The sequence below is a fragment of the Apis laboriosa genome, unplaced genomic scaffold (genome assembly GCF_014066325.1).
Source record: "Apis laboriosa isolate Shangri-la unplaced genomic scaffold, ASM1406632v1 scaffold29_cov151, whole genome shotgun sequence".
NCBI classification, from domain to species: domain Eukaryota; kingdom Metazoa; phylum Arthropoda; class Insecta; order Hymenoptera; family Apidae; genus Apis; species Apis laboriosa.
Window position 1 is genome coordinate 926,752 of NW_025222728.1, and position 23,685 is coordinate 950,436.

A 23,685-nucleotide genomic window follows, 5' to 3' on the forward strand; every position below is an offset into this window, starting at 1 on the left:
AGAGTTTACACTAATGACCGACAGAGTGTGCATCAGTAGCGTCGATAACTCGTAATCGCGAAAGGTATAAGTCGTTCTCCTGTAAACGTCCATCTCTACGGATATTTTCACGTGTGTTTTTGTGCTATTTGTGAATCGTAGTTTGAGTGTAAAGCATCGAAAGGTGTGGTTGACAAGAATCTACTCGTTTATGGTCGAGGAAAAGAATCAAACCGAAAAGAGGCGTTGAAACGTGCTTTCTCACAGCAGCAGGTAAGAATTTTCATCTTTCTTTTGCCACTTGCGTAAAGAATATATATGCGAGGTTGTTCGTCACGATCGAGTCATTTTTTGAAAATATCTTTTGTCTATTTCGATCGAGTTGATTTGTTTTGTTTGACAAGCGCGAAAGATGCGGAACACGCGTGTCATATCTCGATTCAAGGCCAGGGAAGACATATTGGCACGTGAATCGAACCCATTAAAAAATGAACCATTGTGATTAAGAAAATTGCGATATTTAAATCAATTAGAATTTATTTATAAATTTGTATTAATTATTCCGGCCGTATTGTTCATTGAATACATTTTCTTAATGAGTTTACATTTGTGTGCTGCGTCATTCGAGTATGCTTGTTGTTCCTTTTATGTTATATAAGGAACACGCTTTGCACGAATGTGCTACCACCATCTTTGTTGACGTAACGAAGCGCGAAATTTAACTTTCTTTTATCGATAGCGAATACAACGTTTATCAGAATATCATCTTTAAATTATAAATAAACATTTCTAATTCTTTAACAAATGATTTTATATGCTTTCTACTCGTAGAATATTTTCAATTAAAATATTCTTTATTAAAATTATTAAAAAAACAAAACAAATCAAATTTTTGTACGACGAATAATAATATATTTGCATGATTATATTTTTGTCTAAGTATGTCTGTTTGAATAAAATTCAATCATTGCGTTCTTTCATAATAAAATTATCATTCGTTTAATGACTATCTTTAACAATAACCTCGTATTCGCGGCACGCTATTACGCTATGAACGTTTTATAATTTAATCTGTCTTGTCCACTCATTTATCCATTCACAGAACATCCGACCATGGCATATTTTCCTCCTGCTGAGCAGTTAATACGCTTTAAGATGTGACTTCTCAAGCATCATCATCGAATCACATTTTCGATATTGACGTAACCAATTTCGTTCACCAATTTATTAAAAGCTCACCATATCAATTCAAAGTTCTTAGCAATACGATTCTTTACATGGTCAAAAAGATTGCATTTTCAACGAGCTGAGATCCAATGAGCTGCATTATCTCGTCTCGAGACCTATTTTACACCATATCTTCTTCGTTTGATAAAACGATACAATAATAGGTATAACGTTAATAAATATTTTCTCAATCTCGCTTCGTCAAATTCCCCTTTCAATAATTCTAATCTCTCTTATTTCTTATCGTCCCGAGATAAATTTATGGAATTTCGAGCTCGTATTCCGAACATTTTGTGTTCATTCGAGAGCCCAAACTTCGCGCCAAAGTTGATCTATGAAATCAGGCAAATATCGTAAGATTTCACGACGGTCTGTCGTTACCGTTCCATCCACAGGTTTCACGTTTTAACTGGAAAGCGATCATCGCAGGATCGGGACGGCGTGGCAACAAAGACCTTATTTCTTCTGTTCGTGGATCAACGTCGTACAATTGCGCCTAACTCCGACAATCGATCCGACCGTGGCCCAACTTGACAGCAATTTAAAATCGCTTCTCCTCCTGTGAGCCGTACCAAGTGCACCGTCACTAACTACAACATTCTTTCACGATACGTGTCCATTTTTCTTCCGCTTTGTTCGCTTCATGCGAATATATATCTACATTTAAATTTATAATGTAAGAAAATAAATAGAAGGTTTGATATATTAAAGACATCGAAGATAAAACTTTGAAAGCATCGATGAAGATGAAACGACGAAAAGTGAAGGCACCACCGTCTTTTCAGGAAAAATGGCGATCACCTCGCCCAAATGCCCGAAGGAGAGCAAAATGGGAACCACTGTTAGAAGTTGGATAGCGAGACCGATCTTAAATCCTGACCTCACGGACGATCCATCCCTCGAAGATGTCTACGTGGGTGTACTTAAGCAGAAAAAGGATATCTCGACTGCGATTCAGAGTATTTCTTCCATTCTGCCAGGTTTCCAGCATCTCAAACGCTGCTCCTCCAACAAACTGTTATTAGCACCGTTAAATTGTACGAAAATATCAGCAGAAATGGAAAATTCGTCCGAAAAATGTATCTTGACAGAAGACAAATTAAAAATAATGTTAAGAGAAAAAGGGTTTGACTTATCTTTATTGGAAGATAATTTTCAGATATTGAAAGTACCAGCAAGAAGAGCCAAAACGAAAGCGCAAGCGACTCGGGCCTCAAACATTTGGCCTTTGAACTTTCATCCAGATCCAAATATCGAATGTCTGATCGATGGATCGATTTTTACAGAACATCAATTAAACCTGATAGAGAGGTATATGAACGTTGCAGTAGAGGCAGCCAAATTAGAGGCTGTCGGTGATCAGAATTGCAATGGCAGCGCTGTGATTGTTGATCCGGAGGATGGAAGAATTCTTGCAATTGCTGCCTCGAAAATCGATCAACATCCAATGTGGCACGCAGCTATGCTCGTCGTGGATCTTGTTGCCAAACTTCAAGGTGGGGGTGCTTGGAAATTAGAATCAAAATTTGAACAGAGTAGTAATAATTTAGAAACGATCGATTCTACAGAGAAAATAGAAAATTATGTAACAAGGGAAATAAAGATTAAAAGGAAATATGTAGAGGAAGCTCCTCTTTATTATCCAACATCGCTGTCGAAAATTAATCTTCCAAAAGAGGAATCTCTGGTATCTTCTGTGATTCGACGAGGACGAAGGAATAATGATTCCACGCATAAATCCGAACAGACGAGAGCAACAAACATGGAAAAATGTGGCCCTTATTTATGCACAGGATATTGGGCGTTTCTATTAATGGAACCATGTCCTCTCTGCGCTATGGCACTCTTACACTCTAGAGTTTTAAGGATATTTTACGGTATTTCCAATAAAACTACAGGCGTATTAGGAACCAAGACGATTTTACACGCTGTGCCAGGATTGAATCATCGGTATCAGGTTTGGAGTGGTGTTCTGGAGCAAGAATGTCAACGAGTGTTACAAGATATCGAGCACAGAAATATGAATTGAATCACATGATGATGCATTCGCAACAATTGATCATAATTTTCTATCAACGAACGATTCGTGGAACAATATAAAGATCATAAAATAGATCATAGGAGGAACAAAAAAAGATTGGCTTCCCTTTATAATTTTTTACATTTTAAGGATTAAAAATGTGGGGAAAAGATGCAACCTATATTTGGATGCAATTCAACAAGCGTGATTATAATTTTTTTAATTTCTTTGGCAATGACATTCGAAAAAGAATTGCCCTTGGCATTGTCTCTGAAGTAAGTTAGTTGAGTCGCGATGCTGTAGCATCAATGTAACAACCGGTTTATAATTTCAATCAAAAGCAGGCGGCGCAGATCTTACACGTGGTTCAAACGTGCATTCGTCCATTATAAAGATATATATATGACCTTGGTTTCTTAGTATAATTTGCAGGAATAGAGATCTTTACTCGTGTTGCCACTATTTCTTCATCTACGCGACGAGTTAACGCTTCCTCGCGCCTATTATACAATCGTTTTCTAATTGTACAATTATAAAAATAATTATTTTCAAATAATTTTCGTACAATGCCGTTTAATATAAAAATTCGATCAAATATCGATTATTCTCCAATTAAAATTCTCTAATAAAAAGAAACATCTCAATTCAACACTCGAAGAATCATTCGGTTGATAGATTTAACGTTCGTAAAAAAAGTAAATATTGCTTGGAAACGATTCGCAATTAACTAATGAAACCAATTCTTTAAAAGTCTCTTGCATCATTAAAAAACTGAGAACTATTTCTTTGAAGGATAATGATTCCATCTGTTTTTAAAATTTAAATAAAAATTAATTCAATTGAATAATCACTAGATGTGAATTTTATTTTCTAGCTTGCGTAAGTCCGTTCGAGAAAAAAATATTGAAAATAATAATTTCATCTACGTCATAAGACTGTAATTTAATACAGAGTGAATAGTTGGCCGGCAAACGAATAATCTTCCTCGTTGAAGGAACGAAGTGTTTGCTCGCGGTGGCAAGGAACAAGGTCGCGAAGTAATTCGCTGTCGGTGGTCGTTGATCTCGTTGGATCGGTCGAAGATTTTCTACGGAGTTTTTTCCCGCGGTCGTGTGGATCGGACGTGACACGCGAGTATCGTTGATACTTGCGGGTCTGTCGAGCTTCCCCGTAAGGCAGACACACGGTTTAATTTGTGTGGAACCGAGTAGCGCGTATAACAATGACCTCGCGGATTAACTTCAATCAGCGAAACTTCAGACGTCTAACCCCCTTGAGCAGGCCAGCTTTGCTGAACGGATATACGTGCAAAGATGCGGAGAACAGTGGAAAACGTTTAGGAGAAAATGTTGGAACGGGGGAATTAGGAAGTATTCAGACGATTCATTCGACGAGCACGATGAATGGGCATTTCTCACTAACTAATTCTCGGTGTGGATATTTTCGACGAAAATCAATCTAGGTGTGGGCAAAATTTTGTCGTATAAATTAAAGTATATTTTGCAAGAATATATTTGTCGAACGTTTTCTACACTGGTAATATATATATATATATATATATATTTTTTTTTTATATATAATAAAAGAGATCCCCGTTTAACGTATTCGAACACAGAATTAACATTTACGGAAAATGTATCCTTCCGGTACACCTGTTCCGTGGACGTATATTAATTTTGTTGTTTCAGGTTCTGCTTCTACGATATTAATTTAACTCATCGATTTTCTGGGACGAAGTTTAACGAAGTTACGAACAACAGGCTGAAAGTTTAAGGATCGCTGTCACAGAGCAGAGTATGGAAGTTCATTAACGACGATAAAACGGAAAAAGTCGTAACAAATCGTCTTTTCGTCTAATCCTCCAGAATTTTTGCTCAAATACACTCTCGCGTAAACTGCGAGAAACTTTTAGTAACGGCTAACAATTGTTGCACGTCCTTCGTTGCACCGTCTCTGGCACGTGGCTCTAATAACGTAACCAGGAAACGCATCGATATCCTCTCACCTCTTCGCATTAGTCGCTTGCCCGGCCTGCGATCGACTCGAAAAACTTCTTTTTTCCATTTTTTGCCATCTCATCGGAGAGAATTAGTAACGAAAACATACTCCGCAAAGTTTCGAGATAACGGCTCGCAAAATAATTAATCCACGTGGCAAACGAGCATCTTTTACGACGCAACTGCTCGTCAAATTGATGTAAACGTCGTCATCGTGATCTCGAAATAGCGACGAAGACACGAGCGAGACACTGGATCGTCGTGGATAACGACGATTAGAACCAGCTGGATTTTATTCGATTTTGGAAAAAAAAAAATAGAAGGGATATAGATCGATAAAAAAGAAAAGCGGAAGAGATCAGGTATTGATCGAGGTTCAGTACTGTCGATCAAATTCGGGACGATTTTACGAGGTAAACCAAGTCACATTTTGCTCATCAACACTGAGTGGTTCCAATTGACGGTCGGGTCGACCCTCCAGCGTAGACACTATTGGTCAGCCTTTTAATACAGGCACTCGCGATTGGATCAGATACCCGGATCGTTCTTAGACAGAAGACATCGCTGGAGCATTCGGTTCAAAACTTTTAACGTCGTCAGTGTCGCGCAATTTGTTGCCCGTACGCAAGGGTACACAGATCCAAGAGACATTCGCACATCCAGTTTGTCTCAGTCGGTTTAAGTCGGTCAACGATTGCGCCGAGTTTATAAAGATAATCAACCAGAATAATCAACCAGAAGGAAAGAATTGCATCAGGAAGTCGAACCGTCTCGTCTGTGCTCTGGTTTCGAAAGAAGAAGATATTCGTTTGTCATCGCTCATTCTCAAATCGTCGGTGTTGGAGGGGGAAAAAAAAAAAGAAAAGGGACAAACGAAGGAAATAATCCAACATTTGATAACGCATATCGCAAACAACATCGTGCAAAGTTTCGATTGACCAGTTGAATGGCTCATATTTATTGGCTCTTACTCTTTGAAAGATCTTGATCGTTACGTTACATTGCCGACTGTTTGGGAAAGAAAGGAAATCGAGCCTAGAGGGAGATTCGTGTTTGTAGTAGTATACGAGCAAGAAGACATTTCTGGCCGACTTCTTCGTAAGATTCGACTTTCCTAGCGTGGAAAGAAGTTTGAGGAACATCGAGGAACGAAACGAAATCCCATTTGGTTTTACGCCACGAAGCCTCGTTTTTCCCCTTCTGGATCAGGTTTATCTTTCCGTCGGCATCATGGAACGAAGGATCCTGAAAATGTGGTGACGACGTGATAGGCGAAGGCCTTCGATTATCGAGACACTATCAAGTGGTGTGAGCCATAGTCGTTAGAAAGAAAATCGAAATATATTTTTACGTGTCCAGTGACACCCCAAGTTAAGAGCGACGAAATCGTTTTTAACGTATAATATATATATATATATAAAAAAAAAAAAAAAAGAAACGAATTTTTATCGAGAATAATAAAACGAAATAGAATTTCTAGAAATTCAAATCCTGATCTAAGTTTCATCTTACTAACAAGTGACAAAGTTTCGGTCGAACTTCCATTCCATCGAACATTTTATTCGAGAATAATACGACAGGAAGAAGAGAGAAAGAGTGAGAGAGAGAGAGAGGGAGAGAGAGAGAGAGAAAGTAACAAATAACTGTTCTTTCGCGAAACTCGTAGATTTTCAAGAAAAAAAAAAAAAAATAGTAACAAAATGCGTTGCAGCCAAGGTGTGGCGATGGTATTCGAGGACGCGTTCGTCGTCTTTTCGCGGTTTCTTTCCCTTAAGTCACGGGGTTGCGCACTCCTAGAAACGCATCGGCAACGCGAAACAACTGGCATCAAGAAATTGTACAATAGCTTCTTCGTAATGTTCTAAGGATAACTCTTCCTTAAGGAAGTTCGGCCCTTTACTAACGGTGGTCGAGTGATGCACCGTGCACTTCCGAGATCATTGTCGATCCCGAAGAAAAATACGCGGAGAACGCACAAAAAAAGGAGGACGTTTTGGTTAATAGACGAAAGAAAAGGAAGGAGCTGAGCGAGGAAAACAAAGAAGCGGCGAAAAGAAAAAATAGAAAAAGGGAAAAGGACTGGGAAAATTATCCACCTGCAGAATGTATGTTTAGAAAGGAGAAGTCCCTAAGTCCCTAAGTTGATGCTAAAAATTTCATCGTGGATGTTCTAACTAGATTGGACTTATAGCCTTCTCTTCCAAATAGGCCACCAAAGCGTTCTCCGAAGAATCTTTGAGCACTCGAACTTGGTAAGAGCGAATAATAATCGTGATTAGGATCAAAACAATTGGTATTCGGAAAGGTAATAGTGTAGCCTGAAAAGTAAAAGCCTAACACGAGTGCTTCGAGATTTGAAGTCGTTGAATGGAGCTCCAATTCATCATGGACGGCGGTGCAGATGCTTTGAATGGAACGATATGGTTTCCCAATACACCGTCACCTCCTTACGAACAGCTGTCCCCAGTTCGTCAGAACAGATGTGATCCCATCGCCACTCAGCACGTAAGTTTTCTAATGTTCTTTCCTTGAAATGGCGATATCATCTCGTTGGTAACGCGTTGAACGCGACGCTTCACGTTTGCTCGCCAATTTTCATTCATTTCACGAGGGAAAGAATCCAGCATGTTTCCAGCATCACGATAACGATATCGGCCAATTTTTCTTCTTTCTTTTCGCGCTTTGAACGTTCTCACAGAAGCGAAGGATCGATTCATTTTGATGCGTTACCGCCTTGGTCCTTAAAACGAAATACGTGAAGCTCCGCGCGTTTCATCCCGTGAACTGACGATGATCAAACGTTTTAGGCGTCAATGGGATATCACAGTGCACAAAATTCTTTATGGCAGGATAAATACAGCTCGCCAAAGGATTCCCCAGAGGACGGTGTCCAAATACGTTCGAGCAGCGAATCGCCCCAACATCTCAGCCCGTCTTCCGACAATTCCCCCAATTGCCAACAGCAGAGCACCTTGAAACGTCGAGCCGGAGAGCCGTTGTCTCAAATTACAGAACTCGAGAAGAAGCATGCTAAGAGAGATGGTTAGTATGATTAAAAATATTTGAAAATTATAAAAATTATCTATTACAATTATGAATTTTATTGATTAGCATTTAGAAATTATTATTAGAGTTCACTGGATGATCAACTAAAACTGATTGTTGAGAAAATTATTTAGAAAAAGGTAAGACGGATTAATTTATCCGCGTTCTCATCCCTTAAAAATGAATATAGAATATAGATATATTATATTTCTTTATAAATTTCCCATTTTCTTTTGCTTTTGTCTTTTAGCGAATATTTGATTCTGACTACATCACTGTTGTTGCTATCATGCAGCTCTCATTATAGACATATCATTCAAAAGGTCGTGACGAGGACCTCAGATACACAGTCGTAGGCACTCACAATTCTAAGTTCCATTTAATTTCTACAACAGCCATTGGATTTTTAAAATTATACCAAATACAATTTTAATTTCTATATACTTGAAGAACACTGATTATCTGATTCACAAAAATTCCATTTACCATGCACAAATCGTTCGACATGAACGTTCCATGAAGTAAGATTCCGTTATCAAAAACTTTCAAGGTATCAGCGTTACGTTGTACATACATTCTAATTTGATTCGAAACATCTTAATCTTGCTCCAAAATGTCGAAATTCGTACAGCAGATGCTTGTTCGAAGAACGTTTCACGACTGATTCGCTAAAAGTACCGTGATGCGTTTATTCGACGCCTTTTTGACCACGTGGTTAGAGAAACTGATAACTCCAGAGTACACAGTGTATCGCAGATTAAGTCCACCCGAGGAAAGAGAGAGAAGAAGTTAATACTAGTTCTCCATCCGAGAGAAACTACGCGAAGGTATACGCGCATCGTTTTTATTTCGGTGGTATTCTTACAAGTGTGCTAGCTTCGTTTATCCCCTCGCAGAGATATAGAATGAAGTGGTGTGAAGTAGACAGCGCCAGGTTACCATTATTACACACTAGACGATATCCTGCTATAACTTCCAAGAATAGAAGACGAAACGCAGTTATGGCCCTCCAGGATACCAAATCCAGGATTGGCGCTATGCACCATCAGTTTTATATCAATTATGCTAATGTACAAGGTTGTAAAATTAAAGATATCACAGTGAAGATATCATCTTTGATCTTTGATCTTTGATCTTTGATCTATCAATAGCAAAGGATAAGATTGTTTTTTTTTTTTAACAATGAAATAATCGTTGGAATGATTTTAATTCTTTCATATTTTCAGGATCTGTCGGAAGCAATGGTTCTGGACAAGGATGGTCAACCCAAGTGGAGGAGCTGGCCGAACATCTTGCCGCCGACTTCGATGGATCGCTCTCAGCACTTGCAGCATCCGATCTTGCAACAGCAGTCGCCTCCTATAATATGAGGTAAATATAAATATTTTCTCCATCAAAGAAGATGGACATCAGACATCAGACATCAGACATTTCTTGGAAAAGTTATGATGAAAAAAGTAAATTCAAATATCGAAGGCAAACAAAGGAAAGAAATAGGATAAAGTCGTGCCTTAATTAATTTAATTAATAACATTAATTAATAACATTCTGCGATAGTGCAGGATTCGGAAATTTTTATAATTATCCAAGAAAGTGGACAAGAATATTATTTTTTTCTAGTTAAAAAAAAAAGCAAGAAATAGTTGAATTTTTATTAAAGCTCAACCGATGGTCGATCACGAAGGATTTATTCGATCATAAGACTAGCCGATAAAGTAGGTTTCTAAAGATCCCTGTACAGAAGTGGATCGAATCTCGATTAAAACGTAGACAGTAGTGGGAAAGGAGTATGTCGAGTCAGAAATCCGGTTAAAACCAGACACAGTTGTCGGTATTTTGTGGCTTGAACAGAATACGCTGGGAAATCACGCCGGTTACAGACGTTTAGACGCTTACCGAGTCTCTGCGCGTACAGACATGTGCGTTTCCATCCTGGACTCAATTGTATTCATTTTTACCAATTTTTACATACGGTTTTAGAATTCGCCAGAGCCTTACATTAAGCGAAATTGTTCTTGGTTTTGCTATCTTATTTGATTTGCACCTGTATAAATCATCTATATTTTCGTTTTTCATAAAATATTTAGAAATATGTTTCGAAACAAATCGTCATTTAAAAAAGATTTTCTTCATATGTGTTTAACTATCACTTATCGATTTATCTATTTTTTAATTTAATCTTGTTAATGTCTTCGATAATAAATTAACAGATCATATGTTTATTTAAATTCTTAATAAGAGACTTCTAAAAGAGGATAAATCGAAGTAAGATACTTTGTGCGTATTCGAATTTCCGGTTCTCATCGTTGGAATAAAATAACAGGAAATAATCATTTGAAACTTTTCAATGTTAGATAACATTGCTCGCATTTGTAAGCGTTAGTGGAGAAGCAGCACAACCACCGCCAAGAATCAGCTGATAGGATTACACGTGATACTCATATCATCATCGCTATAACATAGTGATAATTTTTTAAAATTCATGACTGAAAAATTGTTATCTCTTAATGTGAATCTAAATAAAATCAATCCCAAGAACTTTTCACGAGTACGGAATTGATTATTTTTGGCTTATTTAAATTTAATGCCAGTGAATAGTTTCATTATTTACAGCGTACATAAATCACGTGATACTAAATAATATGGGATATTAAAATAGTGGATGTAATTTATATAAAACCTGTGTTAGAAAATGTTAGAAATTTTCATTCAAACATAATAAAATGTATGAAAATCGATAAGTGTAATTAAACAAATTGATTATAGTATTTGTGAAATTGTTAAATGTTTACAAAGAGAAAAATTCAAGCTTGAATTTCGAGTATCAGAATCATGCATCAATATTTAAAAAGTAGGTGAGTGAATAAAATGACATAAAAGTTTTCTTCATGCTAAATTTTTTCTTTTCTTAATTTGTTAATTTTTTAATATGACAAAAAAATATTCTTGTTTGCAGTATGATTTATGATTAAATAAAGTTAAAATATAGAGTCAAATTTTTATTTTCAATTTTATATAGTAACATCCTAAATTTTTGACTAATTTGTACTCTATTTTTAATAATATCCTGATATTTTATTAGTAGATTTATTAATATTAATTTCATTGCATTCAAACTGGTATGTTCCGGTTTTCATTGACCTTAGTGACTTAATTCTTATCATAGCGGTTCTCAAACTATTCTTTCATTCTTTATTCCGTCTTAACAATTAAATTACATATCATAAAATCAATTATTGTTATTACGACTATTTTAACAGTATCATCATTATATGATTGCTCGACAAAATTAAATTATTCTTGTTCTTAATTTCTAAACTAGCACAATTAGAAGATCATAAAACAAGAAAAACAAGAAAAAACTGATTGTATAAAAATGAGAGTATCTAAGATTTTTTTCAGCTTCCATAAAATGTAGTTTATGTAAGCCGCAATAATTTTTTTCTAGTTTGCGCTGGATTTTGTCTTGCAGTAAACTTTTTATCTTTAAATAAATTGTCTGAAACATATAAATATATAAATATCAGTCTTTTTTATGATTTTATAAATAGATCCATGATAATTGTTGAAATTTTTTAAAAATTAAATTATGTTGCATAATTTATAATTCTTTATAATTCTTTATTTTTATATTTTATATCTTATTCACTTCTATCATGAGATTCTAATCAATAAAAGTTGATAGCGAAAACCGGAATCTATCAGTTATTATCGGATAAACATTCATTCCACTTAAATTTTAATGTCATTTTATTGATCGTAATAAATGAGAGTGCAATTACATAAAAAATTATTAAATAATCGCAGAAAAATCTTGTTTCCATAAAAATTATCTAATTACTTTCCCATTTGTTTGCCTTGAAAATTATACTTTATATCTTGAAAACAAACAGAACATGAAAAGAAATGCATATGCATAATTATTCGAAATTTGTTCACAGCGAAGCCTTGCTTGCATTACCATCATTGACGGTATTTAAGCAAGAGGCCCCATCACCAGAAAATCAGCAAAATTCCAAGTAAGTTCTTTAAGAACGGTGCATATTAGAGACATCACTTATGTGAGCATGCGAACATGTTCGTTTCATTAATTGCATCTGTTGCGACAAGTATTTCTCGCTTTTTCTATTTTTGCTTACACCTGTCATAAGTCATGAAATATCAATTGCAATTAATATCAGTCATGAGCAATCAACAATCGTGGAAACGATGGAAGAAAAATCTTAAAAGAAGAAAAAAACCAACAGCGGAATTTGCCACGAGACTCCCCCGCAGAGACACAAGATTATCATCCTGTTTTTTCGCACAACTATCAGGCAAATGGCACGCAGGTCAGACCTTTACTCTTACGAGGTTCCTCGCAAGTTATCTCGCGGTATCTGTCAGTATTAAATGTCAGTTGCTTGTGACTGATCGGTCGTGCGAAAAACGTGATTCTTCCGAACGTGATCATTTGCACTATTGCGAATATGTTTTAATTTGAAAATTATACACAAACTGTGGTAAATTCCAAGAATTATTTGAGCAAGTTAACTTTTTAAAAAGAAAAGAAACCGTGATGTTTGTATGGAAAAAATGAAAATCTTAAGAGCATATTATTTCAACTGCGCGAATAATGAATTGTCTGTGTAGAAATTGCTCCTAATTAGGAACACTGCGTTTCACGAAACCCACACAACATATAATAAAGTCAAGTATTCTGACGAATCAGTGAAAACTATTCGTGATAACCGCGAATTAAGTGTAATTTTATTTTGTGCGATGCAATTGGTATCCTCCTGAAACTAGTTTCAACAGCAATGAAAACTCCCTCGGATTTAATCTTTTCGCCCTCGATATTCTTTAATTTATAGTGAGTGCAGTTTATATGAAATTAATCACGAATGCGTTTAAACTTGTTCGAAGAAGCACAATATTATTAGCACGTAATAAATGTAAACATTCTTATCCCTTCGTGTAAACGTATCAAACTTTACAGGAATGCATATAATTAATTGATGTTATTTCTCATTCAATGTTTGCTTCAGTTTAAACCATGTATCACAGAGAACAATTAATTCGGCACCAACGAACAATGTGAACAACTCTGTTGAAGCTGATAGTAATAATAATGGGCAGACAACAGCTAGTCTTCATCAGTTGCTTTATCCCTCAAGCGAAGAATATCCTCCAACATCATCCTCAGGAAATCACGTTTCTTCCTCTCAACAGGGAAGCGAGCTCAACGAGGATTGCCGGTATAATGTTATTCGATAATGTTATATTAAATTATGAATATTCAATTATATCAAAGAATATATAGAAGAATAATATTCTTTTTAGTTTCCAATATGTGCTTGCTGCTGCTACTAGTATTGCAACAAAAGTTAACGAAGAGACGCTCACTTACTTGAATCAAGGACAATCGTACGAGATTAAATTGAAGAAATTAGGTGATTTATCTGCTTATCGTGGGAAAATTTTGAAGGTACTTGATCAACTATTATTCGTTTCCCAGAATAGAACAAGAGATTGTCTATGTTTGGGTAGCAACATCTTAAAAAACGTATTAATTTAAATGGAATCAGAAGAGTTCATGCTGATTATACATTGCATTTATATAATAACATTGAATTCTTAATTACATTTCATTATTTTTTACAAAATAACAAGTTCGGTATGAACTCATTAAATCCTCGACGTTCAAAAGATGTGAGTCTCCCAAACGGTGCTACAACGTCTCTGAAGGGACATCCAACATTTTTGTTTCAGTCGACAATACGCATTTGTTTTCATGAGAGGAGACTTCAGTATACTGAAAGGGAACAGATGCTCGCATGGCAACGCGCAAGACCTGGTGAAAGATTACTCGAGGTCGATGTTCCTCTTAGTTATGGGATGGTGGATGTTTGTCAACCATCTCCATCAAATAATAGTGTGGAATTTATGTGGGATCCTACCAAGGAAGTTGGGGTATACATAAAGGTAGATGCGCATTAGAAATAAAAAGTAAGAAATAAATACTCATTTCCTTCCAAAGCTATATTTTTTTCTGAAATGTTATTCTTTAACTTGACCAAATGTTAAAGAAGAATCAAAAAAAGTGATTCGATTGGATCAAATTTATTATTTTTCTTCAATATCATATATCAGAATAATAAGTTCGATTAATAAAGTTGAAACTAAGATGATATTTGATATTTTTGCCTTAGGTGAATTGTATTAGCACTGAATTTACGCCCAAGAAACATGGTGGGGAAAAAGGTGTGCCGTTTCGAATACAAGTGGAAACGCGACTGCCAGGAGGTCCTCGTTTGCACGCTGCTTCTTGTCAGGTAAAAGTTTTCAAATTGAAAGGAGCTGATCGCAAGCATAAGCAAGATCGTGACAAAATATTGCGACGACCACCACACGAGCAAGACAAGTATCAGCCAAGTTACGACTGCACAGTTCTTTCCGACGTAAGTGATCGACATTTGACATTTTTTTTCAGAGCAAACTAATCAGATTGGATTCTATGTTTGATTACAGATTCCCCTAGACTCGTTATCATCATCCAATTTAATCACGCAAAGTGGTGGAAGTCCCTATGCTTCAACGGAGGCAATGTAAGTACAAATATGAATATTATTTCCATTTTTATTTATTTTATGATACATTTATATGACTATAATTCTAAATATAAATATTATTAATATGCGGTACCGAATTCAAACCACAATATACGATATCTTTAATTGTGTTTCATTTGCAATATCTTATCATTGCATATCTGTATTGATATCAAAATATTTTTTATTTTAATTCTTCCCTATATATATAATAAAATCACGTCAATTAAAAATTATATTTTAAACAAGAAATAATCAATATAGTAAATTATATCATTGATTTTTTCTTTTTAATTTACAACATTCATTCTTTAAGTTTTTATATTTATTATTTTATGATTCCATAAAATATTGTTAATAATCGATTGTGTCAGATGATATAGTAACTTTTGTGTTGTCATGTAAATTATCTGGCCTATTCCGGATATTACAAGTTTCCGTTTGGTTAAATAACAATCTATATATATATTGGTTGATCTCCGTGCAAATATATATTTCACAAAACATAAAATTCATGCATTCAAAAAATCTAGTATCTTTCGATAATTCTATGTAAACGTAAATTTTAACATAGTAATATTAATACGTTAATAACATAATTCGTGGTAAACATGAGACAAAAATCGTCTCATATTTATGATTAAAATATGCAGAAAGAAGATTCGTAATATTTCTTGATATTCAGATCAAACAATAGGATCAAAGAAAAATAAAAAAATTCACAAAATATATAATTTGATGGAAAAAATAGTAAAAAAAAACATATCAAGAGAGGAAATCTTTCGAGAAGAAAAATATACATAGTGCATGTTCTCTTCTTTGCAATGCATGGCTATGTTGCCGTTTCGCTTTGAACAACCGCAAAATTAATGGTGGGGGATCGCGGATGAATCGCAGAGATGTAAGAATGGTAGAAGTAGTTCGTAAAGTGGTGGCAGAAAGCAATGGCAATAGACGATACGAGGCTTGGGATAAAGTGGTGGAAGAGGAGGTGCCGGTACGGGAGTTGTGAAACTGGCTCGAACTGGCACAAGCCGGCAACTGGTAGAGCCGACAACGATGCTCTGAGTAAAAGAGAGAGACAACCTCGACGACAAATAAATTCAGAACGTTGCACGATACACGCACCACTGCGCAGCCGTTTCAGTTCTACGTTTACCCATCAGTTTTTTTCGTTGAAATCGTTCAACTTTTCACGACATTCGGGAATTTTAAATTCTCAATTTGTTCATCGATTTCTACTATTTTTTATATTTGTTATAATTACTTCGAAACAGAAAACGTTATTGGTGAATCAGAAGTAGTCAATGATAATCAGTGAAAAAACGGTAATCAGTGAGAACCGCAGACATGATCTACCGCTGAGAGTGCATGTTTATAAATAAAACGTGATAATCAGTGATCAGTGACTATCTTTTTGTGTAATTCTTTACATTCGTCCGTGTTTTCGCTGACTTGTTCTACTGTGAGGCGATCGCTGGTCGCGATATTTTCGCGAGTAATCGATACGCACTCGTTATCGCTTATTTTCGCGACCTCGAGCCATTACTGTCATTAGTTAAAAAAGTGGACGTGATAAAGGTAACCGAGGGGACTTGGCAACGAAACATATTCATCGTTCGAAGAGAATTAAATCTTGTGAACTCAGTCAGTTCAGTGTCGATAATTCTCGAGAGTCGAATACACGATGTACGAGATAAATACGATTTTTATCTTGTGAAATAATCCACGAAGTGTTGAAACTTTCGATTTCTCTTTGTTCCGGCACACATCGACAAATAAAGCATCAGGATACAAGATACAGATTATTGTGATCGACCGTGAATTTAAAAATAAATCGTACGTGAATCCTGGAACAGCGCCATTTTTTCTCTAGCACCAAGGATCGATCGTGAAACGAGATATCGATTTTGCATACGAACGCATACAAAACAAAGAAAATATCGAAGGATAAGATAAAAAAAGAAAACAGTACAAATTTAAACGTGTAATGTTCGAGAAATCGCAACAATAATAATTTTTTCCTAGAAAGGAAATCGTGCCTCGCATGTGTTGCATATTGTGATTTGACTACCTTTCTGTGTAATTCGTAAAAACGAGTAAAAAACTCTCGAGATTGAGGAAAGTTTATCGATTGAACATCGAATCGAGAGTGAAGCCGTTACACGCCGTTGGAATGCCCTCGTCCGGTGTAGAATTTCGATTTCCAGCTAATCATTCAGAATCGTCATGCGTGTCGAGTATTTTTGATCTCGAATTATTACGCGTTGACGATCAAAACGTGCTTGTGCGTGAGATCCTGGCCAGTCATGTGCTCCTGTCACGCCAGGATCACTTCCTTAGATGACGAGCAGCCTGGCCGCCGAAAAGCTGATGCCAAGGCGGTTCTATTCGGCCTTGAACTGAAATACGTTTCTATGTGAAACTTCCTTTTCGACCCGCGTAAACAAAACGCGCGATTTTGTGTCTTTGATAAAAATTATTCGTCAAGGATTCGATAAAATATTGAATTAAATGTTGGGTATTCCACAATCGCTGTGGAAACATTCGAAGTGACCGTTCAGAAAAATCAATGAACGAAAAACTTCGTTGATTTTGTTCGATCGCGTAATGCTATCGAGGAAAGAAATTTACGAGAACAAGAATTTTTACTATCGTTTGACTTGATAACGATCCGAATCCTTTCGTTGCGGGAAAAGAAATCGCGCGTTTCCGGATACCTTTTTAATTTTTAATTGGTTACAAAACTATGGAAACACTTGAAGAAACGAGAACCACTTGATGATGCACTTGAACGATTTGCCGATTGGCTGGTAAACGAAACGAGTCTTCAAAAAGTTGTTTGTCACGTAACGAGAAGTGGATTTCAAATACAAATGGCTACTACTATAGTTAATGATAATTCTTGATATTGCTTGTTAATTAAGCCACAAAACAAAAGTGAAGATAATAAAAATCGCAAAAAGTTAGTCTCGGGAAATTAAAAAGAATTTATGAAAAAAGTACAGCCTATTTTTTCATTATCAAAAGGATAAATTTTTTTTTTTTTTGCAAATTTAACGCGATTATGAACGAAGACGAAACTAGAGATATCCGGTTCGGAGCAGACTCGCGTACCAATGGGTAATCTGATTCGTAACGATTGTATCCAACGTTAGTCTTCTTGAATCAAGACTTTCAAACGATTAATTGAATCTCAGTTGCGAATGAAATTTACAATTGTTTATACTTTGGATATATTAATGATAATTGAGAAATTAATATAACTATACTGTTTTTGAGAAAATAAAATCGAATGAGAGTAAAATGTACTCTCGATTCTTCTTCATTGGATGAACATTCTTTGAAGTTGAACTGGTGAAAAAGGATCAATCAACATTAAAATTTACACGAATGGGCGAAGAAAAAATAAAAAATTATTCCAGAATTCCTGTGTTCAGATTGCACATATTCATGAAGGAACGAATGAAAAGTCGAAAGAAACTGTTCCAAGAAATCACGAATCTTTTTATAAAAATCCATACTTGAAATTTTGTTTTGAAAACAAATAATAGAATCTAGAATACGATTTATCGAGATGACAAAGAATTGTTCTAGTTGGAAGTTGAAAAGTTGCTGGGCCATCAAATCAACGGCCAAATTTCGTGGAAATGTCTCGACTTATCTTCTGGAACATCAAGTAACGATCAGCGGAGGCCCCTTACAAGTGGAAGTTGTGGCTAAGTTTATTCATTCTATTTCGGAATCCAGAGCGAGAAGAGGTAATCTCATGCGCGGAGGACTAATCAGTCTCACGATAAGAAAAGGCAGGAATAACAAAAGGATCGATGGGAAAGGGATTTCCAAGCTGATTTTTCGCTTGAAAAGACGCGCCATGTAAGATAATAAAAAGAATGTAGAGTACAAAAAAAATAAGCAAAGAAATTAGTTCGCGTGCTTTTCTAGATCTCATTCTTACATGCTTATGTAACTTTGTAATAAATTAGATAATTTTAAGGTCAACAATTACATTATTTATGCTTTCGCATGTTTGAAAAAAAGGAACTCTTATTATGAATAATGGTTCTAGTTCCTTGAACATTGACAGAACCTAATGACTTAATATTCGTAGAATAGCGATAGGTTGCAGTGTCAATTATTACCGTGTTTGCTTTTATTGTGCTTAATGTCGTTAATTCATATTCTACATGGACCGCAATCTTTTATACTTTGATGAATTGCGTTGATGAATATAAAAGTACTGGGGTATTTAATGGCGTATACACATCTTGAATCTATACTAATTAAAATAGAGATAAAAAATTAAAAAACAAGTATTCAATTATATTAAAAAGAATTCTATTATTTTTACAGATCTCCTCAAAGTCGCTCTACTATAAGTGGCAATACTTCACCAGTAGTAGCACCTTTGGCACTTTCAGTTTCTAATCCAGGTATCGTACCATTAGTTCCTGCTTCTGATGCTGTGAAGGAAAATGTGGGAACAGCACCTGCTTTACCATCGCCTGCGGCAATTTTACCAGATCAATCTTGTATCGAAACTGAAGTTAGTGTTTACAAAAAAATTACAATTTAAATTACAAAATTAAATTACAATTTAAACGTTAAAATTAAAATTCATAAAAATATAATTTGTACATTTATACAGAGATCATCATGTTTGGTTCAATTGTCACCTGATGCAAGTGCAGCACAGACAACGACGTGGCTTCGTGCTAGTCGCTTCAACGCATTTGAATCCACATTCGCAAGCTTCTCTGCTTCGGATATTTTACGACTCTCTAGGGATGATTTAATTCAAATCTGTGGTCTGGCCGATGGGATCCGATTGTTCAACGCGCTGCATTCAAAGGCGCCAACCCCAAAACTTACCCTCTATTTTTCGCTGGAAGACAACAGTTCACTTTGGAGAGTCGCCTACTTGGACAGTCTGACCAGTAGTGCCTTGATAAATAAGTTACTGAACACCTTAAGTTTATCTCATGATCGACTCCATTCTGTTCTCTTTCTTGGTCCTCAGGGTATCCATGTGTTAGTTACCGATGAATTGGTAGCAAACATGAAAGACGAAAGCATGTATTTCGTTGAAACTATCAAAGGTAATGTAAAAAATAGAAAATTGCATTAAAATTTTTATTATTTCATTTTATTAATCAATAATTTTAATAAATAATTTTTATTCTGTTATAGATAATGCGAGCGAACGCTACAAATTGCTTCTGAAACCTTCGTCGCGTTCCTAAAAGATACAACTACTGATAAATTAATTGCAAAATTATGTAGTAGATCTTCCATATATCTCAAATTTGCCAAACGAATCTGTGATTCGATAAAGAATTTGTTACGTAGTAAGATAAAAACAACTTATTGCGTAATTAAAAATTTGTCGATTTTTTTTTTTAAATTACAACGATATTATCAGAAAATATTTCTGAATTATTTATTCATAATAGTTCGTAAATTATGTAGTTTTTAATTAATTTGAGATAATTATTTTATACAATCAGGTAAAAGGAATATCGAAGAAATATCGAAGAATAGGCCTTATTAATAAAAAGACGAGGAAATCTACCCATATTTTATATGCAATACTCATTAAAAGATTCCAATATAGTTATTTTCAGGAAAATTGATATTTCTAAATGAACATGTTATTTTCAGCATTATAAATATATATACATATATATGTGTATATATACATATATGTGTATATATATATATATATATATGTGTGTGTGTCAAATAATATCATATATTATTTTATATGAAAATTTCAATTACTATAAAGATAATATATGAATTCAGTTAATTTTTTTTATTAGATTTTAAGTAAACTGTTTATTTTAGAGAATATATATGATGATTACCGCAATTTACTCAATCCTTGTGCCACAAAAATTATAAATCTAGTAAGCAAATATTACTGTTATAATTATTCATTGGTATAAATCAAATGTTTTGTTTTGAGTTTACAAAACTAGAACGTTAATGAATTATACCGTTGATGAATATAATCCTTATTTTACATAAAATGTAATATTTTTTTATTATCACGAATTATCACAACATTAAATAACTTCTTAAGTCTTAAAAGAGTGTAAAGTCACTTCTAAAAGACGCCACTTTGCCAAAGTAAAGAATAGAAAGTATCAATTAAAGTTTTTATTCTTCAAAGTACGTCCTTAGAGAAAATATAAGTGCCTTATTTTTTTTTTTGTTCATAACAAAGTGTTAAAATTTATTTAATAAGGATTTGACAAGAGTAATGATAATTACTTTATTTTAGAGAATTCTATTTCAGTACAAACTAGAGAAAAATAATTTTTTTTAAATATTATAAATCATGGACAACATACCAAGTATTATAATTTACTAGCAAATGTTAAATCATAAAATAGAAGTTTTGCAAAGAATGAATTATGAGTAAATATATACAAATTATTGAAATTATATCGATGTTTACGGTATAATATTATCGCTAATACTGACTAATATCTTTTTCTATAATTTATGTCTAATCACATATGTGAATTGAACTAATAGCACTCAATCCTTAATGTGACGTAAAATGCATATTGTTTATATCAATCAAACGAATTGTGTAACAATCGTTAGGATTGTACATGTGTTAAGAAAAAATATCTTTGTACATCTTAATTTAGATATTATATAAAATGATATTAAAAGAATAGAAACTTCAACGTCCATCGTGACATACAGAAGAATGTGTTGATTTGATTGCATGTTATATATTATGTATGTCATAAAATGGCACAATAAATATCCTTTTGCCAAAATATATTGTCCCCCCCTCCCCCTCCCTCCCAATAAATGATCTCTCTTTTATAATTTATAAATATACTATTTTATTTAACAAAATAGAGTATTTTGTAAATTATAAATTATTTTTCACATAAAATACAACAAGATTATTCGCGTAACAACATAATATATCATATTGATTTATAACATATTGCATATTCTTATTTTTGTATCAGTTGCATTACTTTTTCTTCTTCATTTGTTTATTCTTCTTCTTTTCTTCTCGTTTTGTTTGTCTGTCCGATAAGCATTTGAACAATTTGTAAACGAAGAAAACTATAATCATAAAAATATAAATGAAAAATATAAGTATCAAGTTATAAAATAGAAGAAAATGATTCTTATCCAAAATAATAATCTGATATATATGATTCATTTTAAATGTTAAAACTAACATATAATAAAATAATGTTATAAAAATAACATACCAAGAATGAAAACTACAAATAATACAGCAAAAATGAAAATTAAATATGAATGAAACAAATATGTATACAAATTGGAATAATTATTCACTTTATCTTCTAAAACTTGTTTAAACTTTCCGACTATTTCGTGCACAAATTGCTGTTTTTCTTCATCATTTAATTCTTGATATCGCTGAAAGATATTGGACAATTTTTCTTTAGTGTTATCTGGTATTAAATTTAATAATTTTTCTTGCGCACTAGAAGACAAAACGCCTTTATCTCGCAACGAATCCAAAATATTTTGTGCCATATTTTAAACACTGTTCGCATAAAGCACTAAGAAATAATTACATAACAATAATACAGAACTTTCTTTTAACGAGAATTTAATCAACAAGTAAAATCGATAATCTCGTTAGCACAAAAAGACTGAATTGATTAAATAAAATTCATCGGACCACTTGCAATATTGAAGTGGTCGATTAGATAATGTGTAACACGTTAAATTGTTCATACATGATGTAGAAATGTAAAAACGAATTGTAATATAATCGTTTTTATTATGCAATTTAGTTGAGAAAACAAAAATGTTTACTGAATCAGCCTTTTGAAATTATTCAAAAAAAACAAAATAGTATATACAATCCTAATATCAATGTATATCGTGATCAATACTTTAAAAAGAAATTCATAACTTTGTTAATTAATAAAATTAAATTGCTAAAATAATTTTAATTGAATTAAAAAAACTCAGATCAAAATATTTACCAAAGATGAGAGCAACAATGCCCAATAAGGATAAAAGAATTATAGTTTGCATAGTCAAATCATTGCCAGGCATCATCTCAGGAACATGATCTTGAAGATTTTTTAATAGATTCTTTCTAAGACTCGATTTTTCTTCATCTGATAATCCACTCATCGAATCAAGCATTTCAAGAAGTTTTTTTGCCGTTGGAATCTTTCCATCGAAGTCAGGAATCACATCTGGAGGAATCGCATTTGTTGCATCGAAAGCCTTATGTGCTTCATTATCCGCATTTGTTAATGCAATAGCTAAAAAGCCACTTGCAAATATCATCCACATCCTATTTAGAAATATTATTCGATTATATTAATAGATTTTTAAATATGATCATCTTAAAAAATGCATATTGCTTTTAAAGATTAGATAACGATATTTTTGCACAGCAACAGACTGATTTCATGGATTTCATTCCATTCAAAAAACTTTATTTGGAAATAAAGAATATCCATTTTGAAATCTATTAACACACTCTTTATAATGAGAAAAGAAATTATTAAATAAATTACTCGGAATGCTTAACAATTCATACCTGCAAAAATTTTTCACTTGATCGAAGAATTATAATAATCTAAGAACACAGAGAATTAAATTATAATATAATTATAATTATTATAATAATTTTTAAGATATAAGAATTAAAAAAATCTTAAGAAAATTACTGATGCTCTCAGAACAGATGATCGTTTTACTGAAAAGATCACTCGTGTTTGGCGGGAAGATAAGCGATGATCGAACATACGACCGATGATTGGTCAAGAAGACTCTTATCTTATAAGTAACCATATAT

At 33.9% G+C, this 23,685-nt stretch overlaps 3 protein-coding genes and 1 long non-coding RNA gene across 13 annotated transcripts; 2 read left to right on the forward strand and 2 right to left on the reverse strand.

Annotated features, from left to right (window-relative positions):
* Positions 1-52: 52 nt before the first annotated feature.
* Positions 53-6,907, forward strand: LOC122714363 (probable inactive tRNA-specific adenosine deaminase-like protein 3). Of its 5 annotated transcripts, XR_006346627.1 has the most exons (6): positions 53-252; positions 1,082-1,370; positions 1,602-1,882; positions 1,992-3,501; positions 4,101-4,688; positions 4,915-6,907. XR_006346627.1 is itself a non-coding variant. In XM_043935645.1 (5 exons), the coding sequence occupies exon 5, from the start codon at positions 1,997-1,999 to the stop codon at positions 3,233-3,235; it is 1,239 nt and encodes a 412-aa protein (XP_043791580.1). In that variant the 5' UTR covers positions 53-252; positions 1,082-1,181; positions 1,269-1,370; positions 1,602-1,882; positions 1,992-1,996; the 3' UTR covers positions 3,236-3,999. The 5 variants fall into 5 exon arrangements, 3 of the variants coding, with proteins under 3 accessions (XP_043791580.1, XP_043791579.1, XP_043791581.1); XM_043935645.1 differs by lacking the exons at positions 4,101-4,688; positions 4,915-6,907 and having other exon boundaries at positions 1,082-1,181; positions 1,269-1,370; positions 1,992-3,999; XM_043935644.1 differs by lacking the exons at positions 1,082-1,370; positions 4,101-4,688; positions 4,915-6,907 and having other exon boundaries at positions 1,992-3,999.
* Positions 6,908-7,093: 186 nt separating this feature from the next.
* LOC122714360 (transcription factor CP2-like protein 1) lies at positions 7,094-21,655 on the forward strand. Of its 5 annotated transcripts, none has more exons than XM_043935632.1 (12): positions 7,094-7,728; positions 8,031-8,265; positions 9,495-9,639; positions 12,210-12,287; positions 13,296-13,505; positions 13,591-13,735; positions 13,996-14,232; positions 14,460-14,708; positions 14,779-14,855; positions 19,212-19,404; positions 19,507-19,957; positions 20,049-21,655. In XM_043935632.1, the coding sequence occupies exons 1-12, from the start codon at positions 7,591-7,593 to the stop codon at positions 20,099-20,101; spliced, it is 2,211 nt and encodes a 736-aa protein (XP_043791567.1). In that variant the 5' UTR covers positions 7,094-7,590; the 3' UTR covers positions 20,102-21,655. The 5 variants fall into 5 exon arrangements, with proteins under 5 accessions (XP_043791567.1, XP_043791569.1, XP_043791570.1 ...); XM_043935634.1 differs by having other exon boundaries at positions 14,020-14,232; XM_043935635.1 differs by having other exon boundaries at positions 8,073-8,265.
* LOC122714371 lies at positions 8,302-8,894 on the reverse strand. The gene is made up of 2 exons (XR_006346632.1): positions 8,755-8,894; positions 8,302-8,654 (listed from the first exon to the last, which is right to left on the reverse strand). It is a non-coding gene; the product is annotated as an uncharacterized LOC122714371 (long non-coding RNA).
* A 44-nt stretch (positions 21,656-21,699) lies between the features above and the next one.
* On the reverse strand, positions 21,700-23,681 carry LOC122714368. Of its 2 annotated transcripts, XM_043935653.1 has the most exons (4): positions 23,558-23,681; positions 23,428-23,466; positions 22,859-23,178; positions 21,700-21,956 (listed from the first exon to the last, which is right to left on the reverse strand). In XM_043935653.1, the coding sequence occupies exons 3-4, from the start codon at positions 23,175-23,177 to the stop codon at positions 21,862-21,864; spliced, it is 414 nt and encodes a 137-aa protein (XP_043791588.1). In that variant the 5' UTR covers position 23,178; positions 23,428-23,466; positions 23,558-23,681; the 3' UTR covers positions 21,700-21,861. The 2 variants fall into 2 exon arrangements, with proteins under 2 accessions (XP_043791588.1, XP_043791589.1); XM_043935654.1 differs by having other exon boundaries at positions 23,428-23,567.
* Positions 23,682-23,685: the final 4 nt, after the last annotated feature.